The sequence below is a fragment of the Sciurus carolinensis genome, chromosome 3 (assembly GCF_902686445.1).
Source record: "Sciurus carolinensis chromosome 3, mSciCar1.2, whole genome shotgun sequence".
Taxonomy (NCBI): domain Eukaryota; kingdom Metazoa; phylum Chordata; class Mammalia; order Rodentia; family Sciuridae; genus Sciurus; species Sciurus carolinensis.
In genome coordinates, this window is record NC_062215.1 from 40648314 (window position 1) to 40671388 (window position 23075).

The 23075-nt window shown below is 51.1% G+C and overlaps 1 protein-coding gene across 1 annotated transcript in view; it reads right to left on the reverse strand.

The window, feature by feature from the left end:
* The window catches only part of Pemt (phosphatidylethanolamine N-methyltransferase), a 69516-nt gene that overhangs the window by 9284 nt on the left and 37157 nt on the right, over window positions 1-23075 (reverse strand). The window contains 2 exon segments of the mRNA XM_047546633.1: window positions 1679-1824; window positions 14183-14298. Of these exon segments, the coding sequence (XP_047402589.1) occupies window positions 1679-1824; window positions 14183-14298 (262 nt within the window).

Genomic DNA, 23075 nt, shown 5'->3' on the forward strand with positions numbered 1-23075 from the left:
TGCAGTCACCCAGCACCCTGCCTTGCTCTTCTAACTGTCCACCCACAGCAACCTCAGCGTGTCCTTCCTCCTCCCCAGGAGCTCCACCAGCCCTTCCGTCTGCAGCCATCCATGTTCACGTCCACCTCAGCCCCAACCATCGCAGGGTGCTCTCCTCTGGCCGTCCAGAGAATTTTCTGAACAGCACTGCACCCTCTCCTCCAGCAACCCCAGCCCCTCCCTACCCCCAGGGGCCTGATGGAGCCCTCCCACTGCTTCTTGCCCCCAGCACTGCCAGGAGGACCACTTCCTGACCCTCTGGTCTTGGGTCTCATCAGTCCCTGCTCTTCCATATGGGACCCCTTCCCTGCTCCCAGATCCTTCAGAACAAAGCCTGGCTTAGCCCCATGCATGACCGTGGCCTCGGCCTAACCTCCAGCCCTTGCCCTGACTGTGCCCCTGTGCAGCCAGTGTCCCGCGGCCTGTCAGCCTCCCATTCCTCTGTTCTAAGACCTTGTCTTCTCCTGCCTGCACCTGCAGACCCAGGTACTCAGCTCCCCTCTCCCAGGGTTCCCACCTCTGCTCTCTTCCAGGACAGCTCCCTGCAGCCCCTGCCTGGGCGTGAAGCACAGAACCACGGGCAATGGCCCCCGCTACAGTTGTCCCGGCAAGGCCCTGCCAGGACTTGCCAGGCAACCAGGAATGCAGGACTCAATGCCACTTGATCCCTTTGGGCCCAGCTAGTCCTGAACACACACACACATGCACAGAGTGTTGAGCTGGCTCCTGGGACACCAGGCCAGGGTAGATGCGACGCGCTGCACAGGGATGCAGGGCAAGCTGGCAGGACCCCAGAGACTGCCACCGGGCCCTGGAGAAAGCCGAGGCCTGGAGTCCTGCCAAGTCTCTGCATCTGGTCAGAGGCTGGAAAGGGAGGAAGAACTGAGCTTCCCAGCAACTGCAGGCAGGGCTAACAGCCAGGTAGAGCCTGAGTGCTGGAGGGGCTCCCTTTGTGGATGAGGAACTGCCACCTTCTCTCTGCCCCTGTTCCCAGCCTCCTCCCGCCGGTTTTCCTTCCATCTCCCAGGTTTCCAGGGAGCTGGAAGCTGCTGCTATCACAGTGGGGAGTGAGGATCTGGTCAGGCTAGTATTGGGCTTCCATTCCCAAAGTACGAGAACCATAGACAGTAGAGAATGGAGAAGGGACAATGTCCCTCCACCCTGCACCCCACCCTAGACCAGCCCTACTGGTGGCCCAAACACAACAAACCATGAACCCATCTGGCCTGGCAGCCAAGCATTCTGGGAGCTCCTGAGGGCTGGCCAGGCATGATTGCAAAGGAGGAGGGTATTGTACTGTGCACCTGGGTGACTTACCACAGCTTCTTTCCGCAAACAGGACCTCTGGGAGCCTGCTGTGAGGTGAATGTGGGCCCTCGTCAGGGCAGCAGTGAGAGGAACCATCTTCACCCCCAGGAGGCACAAGGTCACTGCCCAGGAGTCAGGTGAGATAGTAGAGCCCAGCCTCCCATTTTAACCATGGACAGACCCAACTCAGAGATAGTGATGGAGCTGGGAGTCAGCTGGATCCCCAGTGCTCCCCGGAGAATGACACAGATGGCAGGCAGCAGCCACAGGGCCCCACTCATCCTTGGACCCCACTGTACCTGCTCAAGTTCACTCCAGCCCTGTGTCTTACCTAGGAAGGTTCCAGTGAACCCTAGTGCAAAGAAGCTGGAAAGCACAAACAAGGTGCCCACACCCAGAAGCATCAGGCCCAAGCAAAAGGCGGTGGGGTTATCCAGACCTTCCATCTTGGGTTGGCTCAGCATGGCCTGTGTGAAGCTGCAGGACAGGGGACAGAGATGTCACAGAATTAGGACAGGTGCCCTACCCTTCTTGATCCTCCTTTACGGACTCTCAAAGGGTAGTCAGCCCAGAGGTCACACACTCACTGCCTGCTGCAGGTGGGTTCCAGGCCCTTGGAAAGTACTGTCTTGTCCTAACTGCTACAGGGAGGAGACAGGAACAGGGGGGCCCAGGCTGCTAGAGATTTTGATTTTTCTAAAGAAGCAGAAATCCTGACTTGCATATGAAATAGCCCACATTTTAGAAATAGGTCATTCATGAAAACCATCTGGGACTCTGTGCGTGCAGGCAGGCTGGTTCAACCCTGGGGCCACTGGTTTGCAATCTCTGATCCTGTCTGCTGAGCAGCTTATACTCTGGAGGAAGGTGAAACTCAGAAAAGAAAGGGTGTGTGTGCAGAACAGATGGTACAGCATTCCCAGCACCTGACTGCCCTGCTTTGGCATATGCCACATGTGGTTGTGGGCATCATTCTCCTAGCAGACCTGTGAACCGAGCCTGGCGTGAGCTCTGCAATGCCCACTTGACTCCCTGGCCCCTGCATAGGCCTGGCCACAGGTAGGCAGCTAACTTGAATTTTAAGGCACTTCAAAGGCCTCTATGTGTCCTCTTCCATCCCCCAAATCTCCCTGTGGACCTCCCTTTGAGGTCAAGCTACTGAAAGCCCTACACAAAGGCAGTGGGCTGACCAGAAGTGGGGGACTATGCTGGCATGTCAGTGGGTTTGAGGTGTGGGTTCTTCAGTGGGCCTCTCCTCTCCCAGACTGGAAGACCTGGAGCAGGTGGGGAACAGGGAAAGGTAAGGAGTATGGGCCCCAGTGAGACAGAGGCGCTAGACATTAGACCAGGGACACACCCAAAGGAAAGGATGTGTGTGTGGGCAGGCACACATGGGAACCAAATAGGCATTGCCCATTTTCCCCATGATCGTGACATTCAGAAGGCATGAAGACCTGCTACTCACCCGGAGCAACTTCTACTCACTCTGTGCCAGGTCCCTCCCAGCAAGAGCAGTTCACCATCCCTACCCCATCATTAATCCATCCATCCATCCAACCATCCACCCACCTAACCATTCAATATTCACCCATCCACCTCACCACATATCCATTCACCCGTCCATCCATCCACCCTTCCATCCACCCATCCGTCATCCATCCATCCACATACTTACCCATCAGCGCACTCACCCATCTACCCATCCACCTCTTCTACACCCAAGCATCCATCCAGTCCTCTGTGCACTCTCGTCCATGCATCACTGAGTGTCTTTGCTTGCCAGGTTCTTTCAGCAGAACGCATTTGCTGTCACTCACTCCAGCAGTGACAGCAGTTTGCTGTGACATTATACTTAGGCTGCACTGCATGCTGACTCCCTGGAATTCTTCCCTCAGCTAGACTTTCTTGGGAAAGAGGCCCTTCTCCTTCCCTGTATCTTCTTGGCACCCAACACGGGCCAGAGAAGAAAGGCCTGTCAACAAACACCATAGCAGAGGCCTGCAGGTGACCTGTGAGCAGCAGCACATGTGTGTCAGGGCAAACTCAGCCTCTGGTCATACTGCCCCCTGCCCAGTTCTCCACCCACTACTGCCCTCCCTCACCCCTCCTGCTGCCCAGGCTCATGGTCACCCTGCACCCTGCAGCTTCAGACTGAGCTACTGGAATTGGTGCAGGCTGCCAGGAAGCATCACCCACACCCTATGTTGTGAGAGGCAGCCACACCCATGCCCCCACCCTCTGGGCAGCCCTGTGACCCAGGAAAACTCTTAGCCCTGCAGACTTAGCTTCTGAGGGCATCAAGTTTTGTCCCCCCGCCCCCCCAGCCTTGGCCTCTTCCCCACTTTCTCTAAGCAGACAGTGGAGTGGAAGGGCATGGAGAAGACCAGGCACCAGCAAGACAGCCTGCTTGGGCTGGGTCTCCTGCAGGCACCCATGGAAAAAAAAGTATGGTGGAGGGAGTATGTGTGATGCTCAGGGCCTGGGGTGACTCTAACCACCCAGCCTCAGGCTCCATTTGCCTGAACCTAAGGGCAACAAGGATTGTGGGGCTCTCTCTGATGAGCCCTAGGCTGCTTGCCTTGAGTCCTTGGGGGTCACCAATGGCAGCACAAGAGCTGTTGGCTCCTGAAAGAAGAGGGGAATGGGGCTTCAGATAGCCTCAGCCTGCTCCTCTGAGACCTGATGGTGACCCCTCCCCTGCTCCCTTGTGTAAAGTTGCTGTTGCATGACTGCGAGGGGACACTGTGACAAATGCTGAGAAGCACACGTTGCCAGAGGGCCACATCAGCCAGGGGCAGTGGTGTGGAGGTGGAGTAAGGAAGAGATTCTGCAGCTGAGGTATAAAGGAAGAATGGACAGAAAGAGGACTGGCCAGGCTGGATGCCTTGAGGCTCGGGCAGAGGGTGGGACTCAGAGAGAGGTGTGAAGGGGCCTGGTGGAGGTTGGAACGGATTCTGCACATGTGTGGGAAGAGCAGAACAGAGAGACCAGTCGGATGATGCAATAGTGGGCAGAGTTGGGGCAGCCAGGAGGCCGGAAGGGCACTCTGGAGGGGGACCTTAATATGACTGACTCCTTCCTGTCCCAGGGACAGAGAACCAGGCTACTAACTGTTGGGCCTGTTTCACACTCTGCATGGGTCATCTTGAAGGTTCCTCTGCCAGAATTCATCTGCATCAGGCAAACAGGCAGCAGATGAAGGGGAACCTTCTGGCTTTGAGTGGCAGCTGTAGTGCATATCCTGGCTGAGCTTAAGGATGGAAGCTGTTTCCTGGATGGAAGCTGATGGTGATTCTGGACAAGGGTCAGTGAATAGGCAGTGATGGGGCTGACCCAGTCCTGTCCTGGGCTGGCTGATGGCTCCCAGGCCTGTGGCTCCAGCCTGGGGCTGCCAGAAGGAAGATCAGTTCCCTACAAATGTTGGGGTGAGGCCAGAGATTCACCCACAAGTGCCCTGCAGATCACTGCTCCAAGAGTCCTCAGAGAAAACAGGCAGGGGCTCCCCTTGGTGGTCTAATCTTGGTCTAGCCAGCCTTGTACACACCGCAACACAAATGGCAGGTTTACTGGAATCGATGCCCAATTAGACCACCAGTGTTCCAGCTCCTCCAGTAAGCCAGGAAAGCACAGTCCATTCCACCCGTAGAATTAACAGAGGGACAAGTAGCTCTGTGGCCACGTACTCTGTGGCAGAATGAGGTAATAGGAGCAATTTCCTTTGGAAATATTCTGCACAGGGATGGGGGTGAACAGAGATTTGTTCATGTGCCTTGGGTTCTATTTTTAAAACTTGGATTGAGCTTTTGGTCACCAATGTGACTTGAGGCTGCCTGTATTCTGCTGCCCTGAAATCCCGGAAACATGGGGTGTAGGTGGGAGAGAGGTATCAGGAGCCCAAGGATCATACCAGGTCACAGGCACCTGGCTACACAGTGTGCACAGGCAGACCTGTCCCCTGTTCCCATCTGAAACTGACAAGAAACACTTCCTGACCCCAGTTGTTAAGTGGGTCTCCATGTTCACGTTACTGAGCAGTCTAAACTGGCACGTACTTCACATTCTCCTTCATCTCAGGGCTAGATAAACTTGCTCTTCACCCTTCAACTTAGACTAAGCAAGAGTATCCATCTAATGGACTTATTTTCCTAACGAGTACTAAAATAAACATGTACGAAAACAAAAATGAATTTAAACATGTAGTCCCCCCAAACCATTCAGGGGCTTGAATTTAAGGCTAACATGCTTCACTAATTCTAAACATTCTGATTAACAGGGCAGCTTTTCAAAGTGTTTCCAAAACCCACCAGCCGCCCACCCAACTATCTCATGTTACAAAAAAGGAAACAGATGGGTCAGAGGCTGGAGGGCAGGGGCCCAGGTAAACAGCATCTCCCGCCTCCTCAAGAGCTGTGAATAGTGCAGAGCACCAGCTGCCTAGGGGTGAGAGGGCAGTCCCCAGTGGTGTGTGTGGGCTCTTCTTCCCCCCATTCTAGTTGCAGAAGGCTGGCTTTCCCTGAGACCTGGGCTCCCACCTGACCTTGTCGTGGCTGAAATGCATACCCTGTCCACCTTCATTCCCTGAGATCCAGGAAGTCTAACCCAGATCCCCTTTTTGATTGGTTCTCCAGCTGTATGCAAGGAAGTCCACTGGTGACTGACAGAAGACCCCAGAGGTTTCCTGATGCCTTAACAACATGGGCCACATCTCCTCCCAAGGCCACTGTCTGTCAGTCAAGAGAGCCAGGAAGGAGGAGAGGCTGCAGTCTCAGCTCTGCAAAGCCAACCGGGCCTGCCTGGCTGTCCACACTGCACTGGTCACCACAGGTCTTTATCAGGACAGCCCTGTAGCCTCAGTAGAAGACAGTGGCTCCAGGCTACCCAGGTCTGGTTGAGGCCGGCTACGCAGGGGAGAGTCCATAGGGAAGGGGTTTCAATAGATGCCCCTGAGCCCATCAGGCCTCCCTCCTGATCACGCTCCACAGCCAGAGCAAACAGGCCTGCACTAATTGCCCACTTGGGTCTGGACTTAGCACCATTACCCTCCAGATAACAAGCCAGCTCATCCTGCCCCAGCCCTCTCCAGGCCACCAGCTGGTGCAGGCCAGCTGATGACGTGGTCCCCTGGGACCTGCAGCAACTGCAGGGTCCTGGCCCCACACTAGGCAGGCAAGCGAGCTGACTGCAGAGTGCCCTCTCGGACACCCCCGGCTGCGACCTGGATTCAGTTCAAGTGCATGTGTGTTTTCTGCCCACTGCTCAAACTGCTAGGCACACAGTGCAGAAAAGGCAAATCCATGGGGACAGGAGAAAGATGAGTATTGGCAGGGGGCTGGGGGCTAGAGGCTGGGAGGAGGAGGGGGTACCTGCTTCATGAGAACAGAACTTTCATTCCAGAACTGGACAAAAGAGGTGGTTGCAAAATGCTGGGAACAAGTAAATGTCACTGAACTATGTACCTTAAAATGGTGAATTGTCATGTGTATTTTAACATACGCCAGAGCACATATCTGTAGGTATGGATGGAAGTGAGGCATGGGGAGGGGTGCTGGGGGCTGGGGGGGGGGGGGGAGGCGCTCTAGGCAGGAGCTGGTTTTGAGCAGGGCCTCTCACCAGCCCCTCCCCAAAGCCCCATCTGAGCCCATGTGCCACACACTAGCCAGTGTGGGGAGGAAAGAGTTGCCTGTCAATTAACAACGCAGGGGCCATGGGAGAGGAGCAAGCAGGGCAAGAAGGACAGGTGGATACTGGGTCCAGCAGAAGCGGAGGGTCTTCTGTGAAGATGGAGGCCTACAGTAAATGCCTGGAGGGAAACAGTGGAGGGAGCAAGAGCCAGTGCTTCTGCTGTCTTTTGACTCAAAAAGTCAGAAGAGAAAACCAGTCTGTGGCTGCTCATGAACATGTTTTCTTACTTCCTCAAAATTTCCTGGGCCAGCCTGACCAAAGAAGAACAGTTATGGACTTGACAGTTGGGTGACCCCAGGTCCAGCTGACACTGACATGAAGAGGTCTGGAGAAAAGGGGGCTGTGGTCTGCAAGAAACTGGATGTTGAATGCCTCCTTCCCAGAAGCCCAGGCCTGAGAAAAAAGCCAGACAAGTCTCTGCGGAACTTGCACGTCCGAGTTGGGCTGACGTGAGTCTCTACCTCTCCAAGGCACACAGTGCTGGCTGGGTCCTGGAGAAGGAAGGAAGGAAGGATCCCAGTCAAGGAACCAGGAATGAGGGGGCCTTCCAGCTCTCTGCTAGCATCCCATGCTGGGAAGAAAGTGCCACATTCAGGCACAGCAGTCCCCCTCCACCCATTCTTCCATGGGGACCTGCTCAGATGGAGGTCACAGCATCATCTTTGTTGTTGTTGTTTGTTTGTTTGTTTTTGAAACAGGATCTCACTATGTTGCCCAGCAATCCTGCATCAGCCTCTGAGCAGCTGGGACTACAGGGGTGCACCACTGCACCCAGCTCACTGCACCATCAGCTGACCCCCTCCATGAAAGCCACTCCACAAATCTCTACCATGTGCTCTCTGGTCCGTAAGTCCATAATGAACTTACCACCTCCCTCCCCAGCTGTCCTCATCAGCTTAACTGGGTTCAGCTCTAGCTCAGCTCCAAGCCCACTTCCCCAGCACCTATAAGGTGGGACAGCCCTGGGTCCCATATGTGTGCATGTGCATGTGTCACACCCTTACAAAGTGAGGGAGGGGGTAATACACCTTCTCCTGGTTCACATGGGCTCCTTCTTTCCCATCTGGATCCTTCCTGGAATCAACTACAATTCCATTTCACAGATAAGTAAACGAAGGCTCAGAGAGGTATCATGACCTTGGGGTCAAGTAGCTCATCAAGGGCAGAGCTGAGGCTGACCCAGGCACCTCTCTCTTCCTCACGCTGGCTCTGACTCAGCCAAGTGTGGCATCTAAACCAGGAACACTCAGAATGATTCAAGAAATGCACAAACCATGGTGAGATGCCACCTCACACCCAGAATAACAGTGTTGGCAAGAGTGTCATGAAATTGGAATGCTCATGAATTGTGGTTGGAAAATACAATGGTGCAGCCACTGTGGAAAACTAGCAGGTCCTCAGAAAAATTAAACATAATTTCACCATATGACCCAGCAATTCCACTCCTAGGAATAGACCCAGAAGAACTGAAAACAGAGTGTCAAACAATAGCTCAAAGGTAGAAGTGACCCAAGTGTCCACCCGCAGGTGAACAGATACACAAAATGTGATCTATCATTACACGGAATATTGTTCAGACTTAAAAAGGAAGGAAATTCTGACACACGCTATACAACATGGATGCACCTTGGGGACATTAGCAAAACAAGCTGCCTGCTTCCACCTGGCTAGTACAACTCAGAACAGAAAGCAGAACAGGGATGGTATTGTTTACAACATTGTGAATATATTTAATGTCACTGAATTATACCCTTAAAAAATTAAAAGCAAGCTGCCAGTGGTTGGTTGTACTCTGTCTCTCCCACAACCCAAACCAAATGGTTCAAAGCCATCTGCCTTTGCTGAGGCCTGACAGAGAGGCTGGAGTCAGGCACCTGGAGGTCACACTTCTGCCCTGCCCAGGGATCTTCCTGGCACAGCAGCCCTCCACCTGACTCAGCAACTCCATCCTTCTCTTCTGCCTGTGAGTCCAGCCCCTATTTTGGACCCAGGATGCCAAGATCTTAGAAGTCCAGGACTCAGATAATCCATCACTTCCGGTGTCCTGAGCAGTAGTTTCCAAAATTTTTTTAGCTACTACTAGAGAGAAGGAGCCACTAGGGTCCCACCTACTCATTCCCTCACTCCCTCACAGAAGGCCTGAGTGTCTGCATGCCTGCGGAAAAGACTTGTTTGCCCAAGAAAAGAAAGGACAAAAACATTAAGTAGTTTCTCTAGACTGGAGCTGTCCCATTACAGCAGCTGGCTTCCTGAACCAGGGAGGGAGGAAGGAGGCTGCTGTGGTCTTCCCATCAGCAGAGCTTTCAGGGAGCAATGGGCCCCACTAGAGGAGGAGGGCAAATTGCAGCACAGATGGCCCAAACCTGTCCAGCTTGCCTGCCAACCCTGAGCTGAAGACTCCCTCACCCAGGGAGCAGACACAAAGGGCCTCTGTCTGGAGGTCAGTCTCCGAACAATCTGTACAGCCATTCCTGGGCCCCAGGGCAGCCAGCCACCTCCTACCCCTTCCTGTTCTTAGGCGCAGTTTGCCTTCCCTGCCCAACACCCTAGCAAGGGCTCCTCTAGAAGTGGGAACTCTCAACTGAAGAGTGAGACAAGTGAGGTTCACTCAGGGAGGCAAGGAAGCCCCTGTAAGTCCCCAAAACCAACTTAGGTCACCTGCTCCAAAACCTTCCATGGTTCTCTATTTCCTAGCACATCAGGGGGACAGATCCCATCTGACTTACCCAACCAAGTCTTCCCACTCTTGGCTCAGACCACCCCCACGCCCACCAGTCACTGCCCAGTCCAGGCTGGGATCATCCAAAGTTTACTGGGGGTGCAGGTGCAAGGAAAGGAAGTGGGCCTCTCCTCATTTTATGGTAGTCCCTTTGAACCAGGTCACATGTGGGCAAGGTCACATGCAGGTTAGGGACCACTGAGGAACTTGGGTGAACATATCCCCTGCGTGGCACTGAAAGTGGAAGAGGGCAGGGAAGAATTCAAGTGACATGTGCAGAGTTGGGTGATGTTAAATATGGCACAATCTTGCTGGGAGTTGTATGCAGAGAAGAATGAGAAGGACCTGCATCTGTTGCTATGGAACAGCCTTCACCAAGTTCTGCCATGTGAAGCCATCCACATGCTAGACAGCACACAGGGCTGCACACACCGACCCAGGTTGAAACAGAGACCACCTCCTGAAGGACAGCAAAAGCATGCGTAACAGAATCCCCTGGAAAGGGAGGAGATTTGCACTGTGCATTCTCTAGCGCTGTTTTATCAGATGGCTGTTTTAGTACATGATAGCTGTTTGGCTGAGAGGCACAGGGCATCTTTACGACATCTAAGAGCTGTTCATCCTTGTCCCAGCAGCAGGAAGGGACTCCACATTTATTGTGAAACTGCTATACTCTGCACTTCTAACCATGTCCTACTCCAGGGCCTCTGTGACACTCCAGCTGGTCCCAGGGGGAGTTCCTGGGGGTCTGCAGCTGTTGCAGATGCCGTGTCTTGGCAGCATTAGACCAGGATGCAGAATTGCTAAGCACCTGCCAGGTGCGCACTGACATCAGCTACGTGTTCCTAGACTCTGTTGGGAAGGGTGTTCTCTTCCCAGGCAGCTCAAGACAACCGTGGCCATGGGAGGAAGGACAGACTCAGGCCTGTCTGAGACTGGGCCTCTCCCATCCTTGAGCCCCAGGCAGCCTCTTCCCTGAGGGCTCCTGAGCCATGGGAGGGAAAGTTGGATCCATGCAAACCCTAGTGCTGGGCACAGTTGGAGTGAGACCCAGGGGAGAGAACACCAGACCAGAGCAATCAGGTAACTAGTTTATAGGTTTTAGAGAGGGTTAAACCTCTAAGAGGTCAGAGATCAGCTAGGTTTAAACCCAGGCTTCCATATTCCCAGTGCAGGTTCATCCACTCTGCCTTTAATCTCAAATACTTAATGATCACCTCCAGGTGTGGCCCTGGAGATAAACTGGCCAACAAGACAAGTTTGACTGATGCTTATAGTTCATCAACTAAGGAAATAAGTGTGTGTCATGGACCTGCAGGGGCTGAACAAGAGTCCAAGAGAGCTGAGCTCTGCTCAGGTAGGGTCTTTTTTGGGGGATTGGGGGGTACCAGGAATTGAACTCAGAGGCACTCAACCACAGAACCATATCCCCAGCCCTATTTTGTATTTTTATTTAGAGACAGGGTCTCAACTGAGTTGCTTAGCACCTCGCTTTTGCTGAGGCTGGCTGTGAACTTGCAATCCTCCTGCCTCAGCCTCCAGAGCCACTGGGATGACAGGCATGTACCACCATGCCTGGCTCAGGTGGGGACTTTATAGTGTGCAGTTGGGGACCAGTTCTCTGGCAGGTGCTACAGATGCCACAAGCTAACCCATGTGAAACCAGACAAGGTGCGAGGGGACAGAGATAGAGCCTGGCAGATGTCCTGCCACGGGAATGGGGTGGAGGTGAGAATGGAGTTGCAGTGCAGTGAGCAAAGGGAGACCGTCTTGGGTGGGCAGGGTGCTGATGTGGTACAGGAAGGCCAGATGTGGAATTGGAGGGCTATTCTTAGTACAGTGGGGTTGTCAGCCAGGATGATGCAGTTTGATTTTCATCCTAAGGAAGTCACTCTTGCAGCCATGTGGAGGCCTGGAATGAAGGCCAGGAGTCACAAGAGACAGCTGTGTCATCCAGAGAGAGGGAGGGGGCGGAAGGGTGGAGAGTGAGGTGTGGATCTCCAGGTCAGATCCAGGGCTATGCTGCCATACTGAGCAGGGAGATGTTGGGAAACCATTTGGGATGCCTCCATGGTTTCCAGTTGGAATGAGTTTCCCTTATCATGATAGGGCTTGGCATGAAGTCAGAGTTGAGCAGGATGCGGAGCACCTCCTGGGGGCAGGGCTGGGTTTGCTCCTGGCTCATCATTTGCCAGCCTTGGGCTTTTCAACTAATGAACAGACTCAGATTATACTACAGCTTATTATCCAGTGCCCCAGGAAAAGTCTAGGATGGCTGCTCATATCTGGCGCTTAGTGATAGTGGCTGATCTGTGGCACTGACCAGTGTTTCTGGACAATTGCCTGGTCTAGCCCAATGGACAGTGGGGTTATGTAGCCCAGGGGGCCCAGTCCAATCCTGTGGAGTGCTTGATCCTAAGCTAGATCCTGAGTATAGAGGGCTGGCTCCTTCAGCCCTCTGTACTTCTCAGGCTGAGTGCCCCTTTGGGGGGCTCTGTGTAGACAGTGGTGACAGTCCCCCTCCCACCCACCAACTGCTGGGGTCTAGAGGACCCAGGTCCCCACCATCCTACAGACGCAGTCCAAGGTCCCATCCTCTGTAAGGAGGGATACTCCATAGGCAGCCTCCCAGGTGGCAGGGCTGGGAAGAGGCCAATCTCCCTCTCCTCTGTGAGTCCAGCCCAGGAGCACCAGGGTTGGGACTGCTACTTTCCTCTGACCTAAGTGGATCAGATCTTTTCTCAGAGCTGTGAAACCCAGGGCAGATCATTGCTTCTTGCCAAGCCTCATCTTCCCCATCTGCACAATGAGACTCCTCCCTCCCACAGACAACAAATGTGAACATGCCTGGTGGCTGGTAAGCATGCAGGTTGAGTAGGCCTGGAGGTAGTGCAGTCAGCCAAGCCCATGCCATGTAATGGGGTGAGCGAGATTTCCTAAAGACTAGTCTTTGTGCTCAAACAAGGGCAGGTGCCACGGGACCCACTTCCTCTGAGGACCAAGACCCTTGAGATATTTGCCTGATCTGGAGACAGCCCTAGGCCAAAGAGCCAAGAGGCACAGGCCAGGAGCCAAAACAGGGATAGGTGCTGACCAGCAAGACCCCCCAACTCCTGTGCTCCTGAGTCACAGGATAAGGCAGCCCACAATGATGAGAAGACAGGGAGGATTTGCAGTTAGGGTTCCCTGCCAGCAGAGAGGGAACCCTGGGCTACACCCTCACAGAATGTGAGTGCGAAGAGCCTGGTTTGCCACCCATGCCCACTGCCCAGCTTCCTGTGTGCCAGGCAAGGAGCACAGAGCAGGTTACTTCATATGTGTGCCCTGTATCTGCAAAGCCAGACAGGGCCAAGGGGTGTGGGGAAAGCCCATGGCCTGTCTAAGCAGCTGTAACTAAGCTCCCAGTGACCTCTTCCCCTGGAAGTGGGGCCAGGATCACCAGAGCTTCTGAACTACTTTGAGTCAGACATGGGGATTCTTAGGTCATTTCTCATTTTTTTTAAAGCACCATAGGGGCCACATTCAGCCCCTGAGCTCTCACAGAGCCCAGGAGTGGGATCCAAGGCCCAGAGGCAGGGCCATGCTGAGCTCAACCCATGTCCAATGACTCAGTCCCACTATCTTCCCTGCACAGCCTGTGTCCCCAGGGTAACTGCCAGGCAAGTACATTCAGGGTATGGAGAAGAAGCCTTGTGTCTGAGAAGAAGTTTTCACTCCTGGACCCACTGGGCTGATCTTCATCATCTAGATTTAGTTTACCTGCTCTGGGCTTTTTCTTTAATGGCAGGAAGGTAACATGTCCCAAGTCCACAGATGGACCAAGTGCTTCTTTTTGTGTGTGTGTGGTACTAGGGATTGAACCTAGGGTGCTCTACCACTGAGCCACATCCCCAGCCCTTTGTATTTTATTTTGAGATAGGGTCTTGCTAAATTGCTTGAGGTTGGCCTCGAACTTATGATCCTCCTGCATCAGCCTCCTGAGTCACTGGGATTACAGGCAGCCATCACAACACCTGGCTCTGAGTGGATTCCTGACATGGACTCACACCTAAGCCTGGGAGATGGTCAGACTCTGACCCCCAGGGGCTCCCAACCTGGGCATCTGCCCCCTATCCCAGCACTTCTTAGATGGGACTCTGAGGGTATAAGCCTGGGGACCACCTTGTATGTCCTTCTCTGCTCCTCCTTGCCTCAGACCCCTTGTACAGTGCAACAGTCCAATTCACATTGTCCCCTTTCTGAGGTTACTAGAACTCCTTTGCTGACAGTGGTTGTGCTGTGCCATGAGGCCTTTGAAAGCTGCGCTCCCTGTGTGTTCAGATACAGTGATCCCCACATCTTAACAGTCCCTCTGACACAGTCCTTCCCCTCTGGGGTCATGTGTTTTCACAGTGACAGTCGTCTGCACAAGGCGGGCTAGCCTAGGTGGCTTACCAGTGTGAGCGCAGGACATTTAAGAGCAAGATGACACTGCCCAGGAAGTAGCATGCCAGGTAGGGAGATCTGAAGGCCCTGCTCAGCTGGCGGGTTTTCTGTTCCCATCTTGCAACCTACATGACAGGCAGAAAGAACAGGAACAAAATGTGAGGTGTTCGTTAGGGAGAATTCAGGGCAAAGGTGGGGGACAAGTCCCTCTCTGTATTCCCAGGTTCTGGAATCCCCAGTTCCAAGGAAGGAGAAGTACCCGAGAGCACCTGCCCATGTCTGCCTGGACAGCTGGTTATGTCTCAGGGTGTTTTGCAGGATTTCCATACTCCCATTACTTACAATTCCAAAAAGGCCCAGCAGACAAGAGAAGGAAGAAGTGCCAGAGGTCCTCTGAACAATGGAAGCACCCTGGGTTCTGCTCCTGCCCTCCTCCAGACTCCCACAGTGTCCACCCAAGAAAAGAATGGATGGGAAGGCCCTCCCCGTCACTCTGTGCTCTCTTGAAGGCACCAGTTTCTAAACTTGTATAATCCTTAGCCACAGAATCCTTTTGCTTCTTCCAACTGATCACATCTGGAACCTTATCATTCAGCAGCTCACGGGACAGGGAAGCAAGCAGGGAGCTCCCCTGCCTTTCCATGTGCCCCAATGGTTGCATTCTCTAAATGTCCAGGCAGAGATGTTTGCTGCCCCAGCTGGATGAATGTACAGGGTGGAAAGGAAGAGAAGGGAGAGAGGTACAGGAAGGATGCAGAAGGGCAAACACACAGTCTGGGGTTCTAATTACGTGAGCAAGTCCCTCTCTAGAGCATGAATCTGAACCCATATGTATGTGTATGTGCATGTGAAGAGGGTCTCCAGCTTCCGGCACTTTGACCTAACAATTTTCCAACTTTATAATGGTGCAAAAGTGATAGGTCTTTTCTTGGGCTAGTGATGGGTAATCTGATCCTTTCTCATGATGCTGAGCAGTGGCAGTGAGCCATAGCTCCTAGTCAGCTCTGCAATCACCAGGAGAAACAAGTGGTACCCTATAGTATGCTGTGTGACAGCCTTTTGTAGATACAGTAAATTACACAAGCTATTCAACACCTTATGATAAAATAGTTTTGTGTCTCGGATAATTTTGCTGACTGTAGGCTAACGTAAGTGTTCAGAGCACATTTAAGGCTGAAGAGGGTGGGCAAGGCTGTTCAGTAGCTTAGGTGTACTAAATGCATTTTTGACTTAACAATGTTTTCAATTTGCAATAGTTTATCAGGACATAGCCCCATTGTAAGTCCAGGAACATCTATTAGGAAGGATCTCCAAGGCCTCCCGGGGGAGCTGTGGTACATGAGACACCAGGATCAGTGGAGCCATCTATCACCATCCTGGCCCCACTGGGACTCTGTTTGCTGCCCAGCCCAGCTTCCCAGATAGACCTGCCTTTCCCAGAAGCCAATCAGTGGGCAAGTGATGACTAGCTCAAGGCCCTATCGATGAATTGGCCCAAGGCCACCAACTCCCTCTCCCAGGAGGCGGCTCTAGTGCTGGGCCTGTCCTTGGAGTTCCAGGGCAGTGGGGCTGGGGGAGGGGTGCAGGCCCACATTTACGGGAAGGAGAGTAAGGTGGGGGTGGGGAGTTCCTGGGTCTGCCCTCAGTCAGCTGTTAGCTCAGCTGTTGTGTTCTAGAAACTAAACAGCCCTTTGTCCTGCCCAGGCAGGTAGCTCTGCCCAGTCCTCTCTCCAGTGGAGGAAGGGATGAACACTGGAAGGGCTGGAGTCAGGGTGTTGCATGGTGCTGGAGTGCACAGTAGCAGCCTATCGGGGCACCATGTGCCTGGGGCCACAGACATCACCCTCCTTAGGGCCACTTCATGTTTTCCCTTTTAATTTTCAAGATAAAGCTTAAACTGGCTCCATCACTGTGATCTCGTTCCAAAAAACTTGGTCAACCCAAAGTGAACCCTGCACCCATTAACAGCCACTCCCATGTCCCCTCCCCAGCCCCTAGCAACTACCAGTCTGCTCCCTGTCTCTATGGATTTGCTATTCTGGGCATTTCATGTTGCCAGACTCATACAATACATGGCCCTTGCTTCCTTTACTTATTTTCAAGATTGACACACATTATAGCATGTATGTGTACTTCATTCCTTTTAAAAGCTATTATTCTATCAAATAAAGACACCATTTTTTGTCTATCATCAGTTGATGGACATTTGGATTTATACTTTTTAGCTATTATAAATAATGCTGCTGTGAACATTCAAATTTTTCTGGACATGAATTTTCTTGGGACTCTACCTAAAAGTAGCATTTCTAGGTCACATGGAAACTCCATTTTTAATTTATTGAGGAACTGCTAAACTGCTTTCCATAGTGGCTGTGCCATTTTGCACCCCCACCAGCAATGCACAAAGATTCCAGTTTCTCCACGTCGTCTCCAAAGCTTGTTACTTTCCACTTTTTAAAACCAAAGCTGTCCTAGTAGGTATGGAGTGGTACCTTGTGGCTTTCATTTGCATTTCCCCATTAAAAAGGATGCCAAGCATCTTTTCATGCACCCACTGGCCATTTGTATACCTTCCTTGGACAAAGACCTACTCAAATCCTTTGCCTATTTTTAAAATTGGGTTCATTATCTTTTTGATGTTGAGTTTCATGCATTTTTAATATATTCTGGATATTAGAAGTTTTCAGATACTTGCTGTATGTACATTTTCTCCCATCCTGGTTTTTTTTTTTTTTTTTTTTTTTTTTTTCCTTTCTTAATAATGCCTTTTGATGCACAAAAGCTTTTTATTCTGACAATCTACTTCATATTGCCTTTGAAGACTCGGCCCAACTTAATTAACCACCTAGTGCCTACTGGTGTATGCCATGGTGCCAAGTGCTGTTGAGGCTCCAGAAATACATAAATGGGCCAGGCCTGCCCTTGGGGAGCTGAGTACACCAGGACAACACACACAGATGGGTTTCTGCCTGTGTGCCTGCTCCTGCAGCACCAACGGCAGAGCAGACAGGCCCTAAATCTGGAGGGGTGTCAGGGTAGTCTGACATCTGTGCATATATGGGCTTCCCTTCTGGAGGGCTCTGGGAGACAAGGCCACCTCTAAAGCTACAGTGCCAAGGAATACAGAGCAGCCTTTCCAGTGAGCCTGTCTTGAACATGAAAATCCTATAAATGGCCTGAAGTGCCCTGGACCAGAGGAAACAACCAGGCATCCAACTTGAACCAACTCAAGTCACAATGGAAAACATGTCCAGACAGATGTCTGTAGAGAGAGCCCAGAGAGGGAAGCAGGGGTCTGTAACTACCCAAGGGTAAAATATTTCTAATAAAATATAACAATAACCGATCCAGGGTCACACAGCCAAAAAAAAAAGTGCAGTAGAACAACTCTCCAGACCCCTGTCTAGACTCCTTCTATCCACTGAGCCTATTAACCTGTTTGCTTTTCAAATGAGTAAGGCTGGCACACCGTGTTCCACTAGTACATGATCCTAAGACATGGCTTTTGAGTTCACTGGTGTTTTTTTCTCCCAGTTGATAAGATAATGTTTTTAGAAGGGCATTGAGGTACGTAAATTGCACAAAGTTTCATGGACCTGTACCAGAGAGGCCTGTGGAAGGGTCGCAGAAATTATCAGGCCCTGGGGCTTGGTCCCCTGTGCCCAATTTATCCTCCATACTCTGAGAAGCCAGTTTCTCTCTCAGGACTGTTTTCCCTCTACTGAATGAGGAGGTCGAGGGTGGCAATCTCAGTTCCAACTTTCCATTTCCTTTAACTTCTGCCTTTCAGAAAGGTAGTACCTGGGGCCAGGCTGTGCTCAGTGGTAAAGGGCTTGCCCAGCATGCACAAGGCCCTGGGTTCCATCCTCAGCAGCACCAGGAGGAAAAAACAAGGAAGCCCAGTACCCCTGAAAGGGGTGCGCGAACAAAGGATGGTCCACTATACAGTGCTGGGAGATGGGCCAGGAAGGACCTAAGAGGACTCGTGAGGATTATGGTGACACATGGGAAACTGCACATGTAAAGTGCACCTCCATAAAGCTGGTTGTTCACACCTTGTTGAAGGTGACCTCTAGGATCAGATGAGAAGAGCTGCTGAGGTCATTTACTCCATAGGGCCTCCCCTGTCCCCTGAAGGCAGATCTTTCTTGATTTAAGAGGCCTCCTGGATGTGTCCAAGGACACCCAACTGTGAATGGGTATGAGTGGGCAGACCCTGGCCTGGAGCCCACAGTTCTGCACTGTGTTGATTCTATAGTCACAGCATCCTGCTGGGCAGTGGGAGGGAAGCCCATCCTCCAGCTGAGCAAACTGAGAGCAGAGAAAAGCCCAGTCAGGCTCAGATCCCTGGACTACAGACTTGGCTCTAGGTTCCGAGGTCTTTGTTGTTCTGGTGACAATGGGTGACAAAGGCCACTCTGCTATTCTTGGCCTTCCCCACAAAGTAAGCTCCACTTGCCCGTCAGTCTAGGAAAGAGTGGGTGATGCTCTCACAGAACAATCTAATGACAGCCAAAGACCACAAGGAAAAAGAAAAAAGGAAATGGTGAATCGTGAATCCCATGAATAGCCATAATCTGCCTCCTGGCTGGCTTTTATTCGATCACAATTATTTCAAGGCAATCAATAAATCATCAGCCAACGCGACTCCCTGGGTCTGAGGTTAATTTCCCTCCTCGCCCAGCAGCCCCACCATCCCCTCTCCGGGCGCTCGGCTGCACACACTTCATCCAATTAAAGGGCCGGAAGCAGGCAGAGAGCAGGAGACCAAAGCCAGTCATGAGGGTCCAGTATGAGTGACGTAGGTGCTCTCAGCAAGTGGCAAGAGGCAGAATGATGGGCACTCTGCTGTCACAGTTCCTGGGTTTGCTCATCATCCAGATTTCCAGAGCCCCATCCATGCCCAAACTCCCTCGTTAGGACTGCCAGACAAATACAGGCTGCCCCAGATAAACTGGAATTGCAGAGACAAGCAATTTTTTAGCTGAAATTATTCTGAAGTTATTCTGAAAGTCACATGGAACATTTTTTTTCTTGCAAAAAAAAATTCATTTGTTGTCTACCTGAAATTCACATTTCATGGAGGTTATGAATCTCTGTTTACTCTGAGTCCCCAGCTCAATTACGTCATGGACCCCAGGACCTCCAAATGTTGATTGGTTTTCTTTTTTGCTGTTTTTCAAATCTCTCCTACAAGGCAGGCACGGTGGTGCTTGCCTGTAATCCCAGCAACTCGGGAGGCTAAGGCAGGAGGGTTGTAAGTTTGAGGCCAACCTCACCAACTTAGAGAGACCCTCAGCAACTGAGAAAGACCCTGTCTCAAATTTAAAAAATAATAAGGTCCCAGTGGCTCAGGAGGCTGAGGCAGGAGGATTACAAGTTCTAAACCAATCTCAGCAACTTAGCAAGACCCTGTTTCAAATTTTTAAAAAATAAAAAATAAAAAGGTTACACAAATGGTATGCCTTTACTTCATGTAGAAACAGAAATGTATCCCATTTGTTTACAATAAAAATAAATTAAATAAATAAATAAGAAAGAAAGAAAGAAAGAAAGAGGGCTGGGTGGGCTGGGGATATAGCTCAGTTGGTAGAGTGCTTGCCCCATAAGCACAAGGCCCTGGGTTCAATCCCCAGCACCACAAAAAAAAAAAAAAAAAAAAAAAAAAAAGAAGTTTGGGGATGTGACTCAGTAATTAAGCACCAATGGGTTCAATCTGGTACCTGAATGAATGAATAAAACAGGGGATGAAACACAATGGTAAACCACTCAGCCAGGTTTAATCCCCAGTACCAAAAAACAAAAAAACTCAGGCAGAAGGGGGATGACAGGCCAGTTGAGAAGAAGGTAACCTGGAATGGAGTAGAAAGAACCCCATGGATGCCAACCTAGTGGTGATGACCACAAGTCAGCTGAAAAGTCTGTAGGCAGATCACTTAGCTGCCAGCTACTGCAAACAATTCAGCTGGAAAATATGAAACACATCTTACCACCTCCCAGTGTGGTGGGAGGGTTAGAGCAGGCAATGGATAGAAACACCAGCGGGCTGGGGAGATAGCTCAGTAGGTAGAGTGCTTGCGCTGCAAGCACAAGTACCTGGGTTCGATCTCCAGCACTGTGCGCAAAAAAAAAAAAAAAAAAAAAAGAAACACACCAGCATTTCATCCAGGGTGCATGAATATCCTGTCTCTTCCTTGGAACCAAGGCTCCCAGAGCAGGCACGATGCTCTATTTACCTGTAGTTACACTTACATGGCGGAAGACTGTCCAGCCATGCTGATGAAGCCAGACTCGCCTCAGAGGCGGCAGGCGCATGCCTCTGTCTCTGGAGGCATGTGCCTGTCAGTCAGTCAGGAGGTATGCTCCTTCCTGGCCACTTCCAGGGCTCTATCCCCTGGGATTGCATCCTTGGGCTCAGATAGGGGTCTTAACTGGTAGCTCAGGATGTGTTTTGGTCAAATTTACAGTATTTAAAAATATTTGGTAGTGAGACCCCATCTTAAAACAAAAAATAAAATGGGTTGGGGATGTAGCTCAGTGGTTAAGTACCCCTGGTTTCAATCCCTGGTACCAAAAAAAGGGGGGGAGGGGGGAGGGGGTCACTGGGGTATAGCTCAGTGATAGAGCTTGCCTAGCATGCAGAAGGCCCTGGGTTTCATCCCCAGCACTAATAATAATAATAGTAATAGTAGTAGTAGTAATAATTAATTTGATCCAACAATTAAACATTCTGAGCTTTCACATTAAAACCCACACTTCCAGCTTGTGGTAAAAAAAAATCTCAATAATGAGACCATAGTGGGCCTGCCACCTGCATGGCCACAGGCAGCCACCTGCTGGGGATGGAGCAGAAGCAGTGTCTCTGCTGTAGGGCTCACTGCTATAGTTTGCAACTTAAGTGTCCCTAAAAGGTCACTGTGTTAAATAATTGGTCTGCAAAGTAGCACTACTGGAAGATGATATTGGAACCTTACTAGGTGGGGCCTACAGGGCAGTATTCAGGTCACTGGAGTGTGCCCTTGAAGGAACAGTAGGACGGCAGCCTCTTCCTCTCTTTTGCTTCCTTGCCATGAGGTGAGTGGTTTTGCTCTGCCACATGTTCCTGCTGTGATGGGCCATGATGGAGTCAACTGATAATGAAGTGAAACCTCTAGAACTGTGGCTGAAACCAAACTTTTCTCTTTATAAGTTGATTATCTCTTGAAGTTATAGGAAGCTGGCTGACACATTTACTGTGGGAACTGATGGGCTCATGGCAGCTTCTGTGGCTGGAGGCACATGAGGTGCCTACCAGGGAGTTGTGCAGGCCACTGCACATGCCCAATACAAATATAGCCTGCAGTAGGCAAGGCACAGTGACCTCACACTCCCAAAGCCTCCAGTGTGTAAGCCCAGCATGCCATGTGCCTGTCACCACACCTTGAGCAATGTCATTTCCATCAGTATCCACAGGAAGGAGAAATCTGTCTTCAGGGCATTACGGAAAATGGGGACTCAGATTTGTGATATAATGTGTTAGAGCCAGGAGTCACCAGCATTGCATGGTGACCTGTCCTGTCACAAGGATCCTGCTGGTTTTGTAGGAAAAGGCCCAAAGGCCACCTGTGTAAGCACAGAGTATGTGACTGGCTATCCTTGGATCATGAAGCCAGTTTTTACAAACTAGGTGACCTTGGACCATTTCCTCTACTTGAATAACAATAATATCCAACACAGAGAGTTACTGTAGGATTATACAACACCTACAGGATGTGCTCAGCCCAGGGCCAGGTAAATGCTCTGTAAAAGGAGCTGCTACTATTATTCACATAGACTTGTGTCCTTGGGAGACCATTTCCCAGGGATGCTGACAATCCAGTGGCACATGGTAGAACCAGGGAGGTCCAGGATCTGCAAATGGCATCCTGTGATTATCTTTTTGTCGCTCACAGTCCAAAGACAAGAGTCAGCCTCCAACTCAAGAAAACTGTAACAATGGTGCTCTTGTTTATATGTCATGCATGCAATTAAATAATGATCATTAAAACCAGGTGTGCATCATTCATTGAAAATACCAATGCCCCTGGGTGTCCACAAGACACAGCAAGAGCCATGGGAGAGGCCTTGGGAACTGGCTCCTCCAATTCTATGAGGGCTAGAAAAGCAGTGGGGCTGCTGCCTTGTGAGGACTAGTCCCTTTTCTGGAGACATCCTCTTAGTTGCTTCTCCAATATTTTATATGTCCTTGAAGTGAGGGTCCCAGAGGATAGATTTTTAAAAAATACCCCATTTGAAGGGAGAAGGACTAACTGGAGCATTCAGTGAAGGACTAACTTGAGTACCTACTATGGCACCCAGTAAGACAGCATTCACTTCTGAGTCCAAACACCAGTTCCTCTACTTGTACCTTGGGCAGGTGATTTGATCTCTCTTCCTCAGTTTCCTAATCTGTAAAGTGGAGCTTACAATATACTGCCTCAGTGTGTCACCCTGAGGATACAGGAATGACTGCATGTGTCTGGAATGTGACAGACATTCATATGGAATGGGACCATGTTTTCATTTCAGTGTAGACAGATGAGTGGGAGTTAAGGCATAAAAAGGCCAGGCTATTAGCCACTAACAGAAGTTTTGTGTGACCTAGGGTCACCAGGGAGAGGACAGAAAGCCCAAGACACACTGAGGCACCACATACATTCTGGGCCAGGTCCTCCCCCTTCCCAGTCATCCCTGAATGACCTCACAGAGTTCCTTGTCTCCCACTCTGCCTCCTTCTATTGCTAAATTGACCCAAAGCCCAGCATGGTCACAGGATACCATCTGAACTCCTCAGTCAGAAGCCATGTCCCCCCAGTCAGTCCAGGGGTCCCAGCCATGCACCTGGGGTATGTTGCATGGTCTGTATCCATCCCCAACAGAAGTT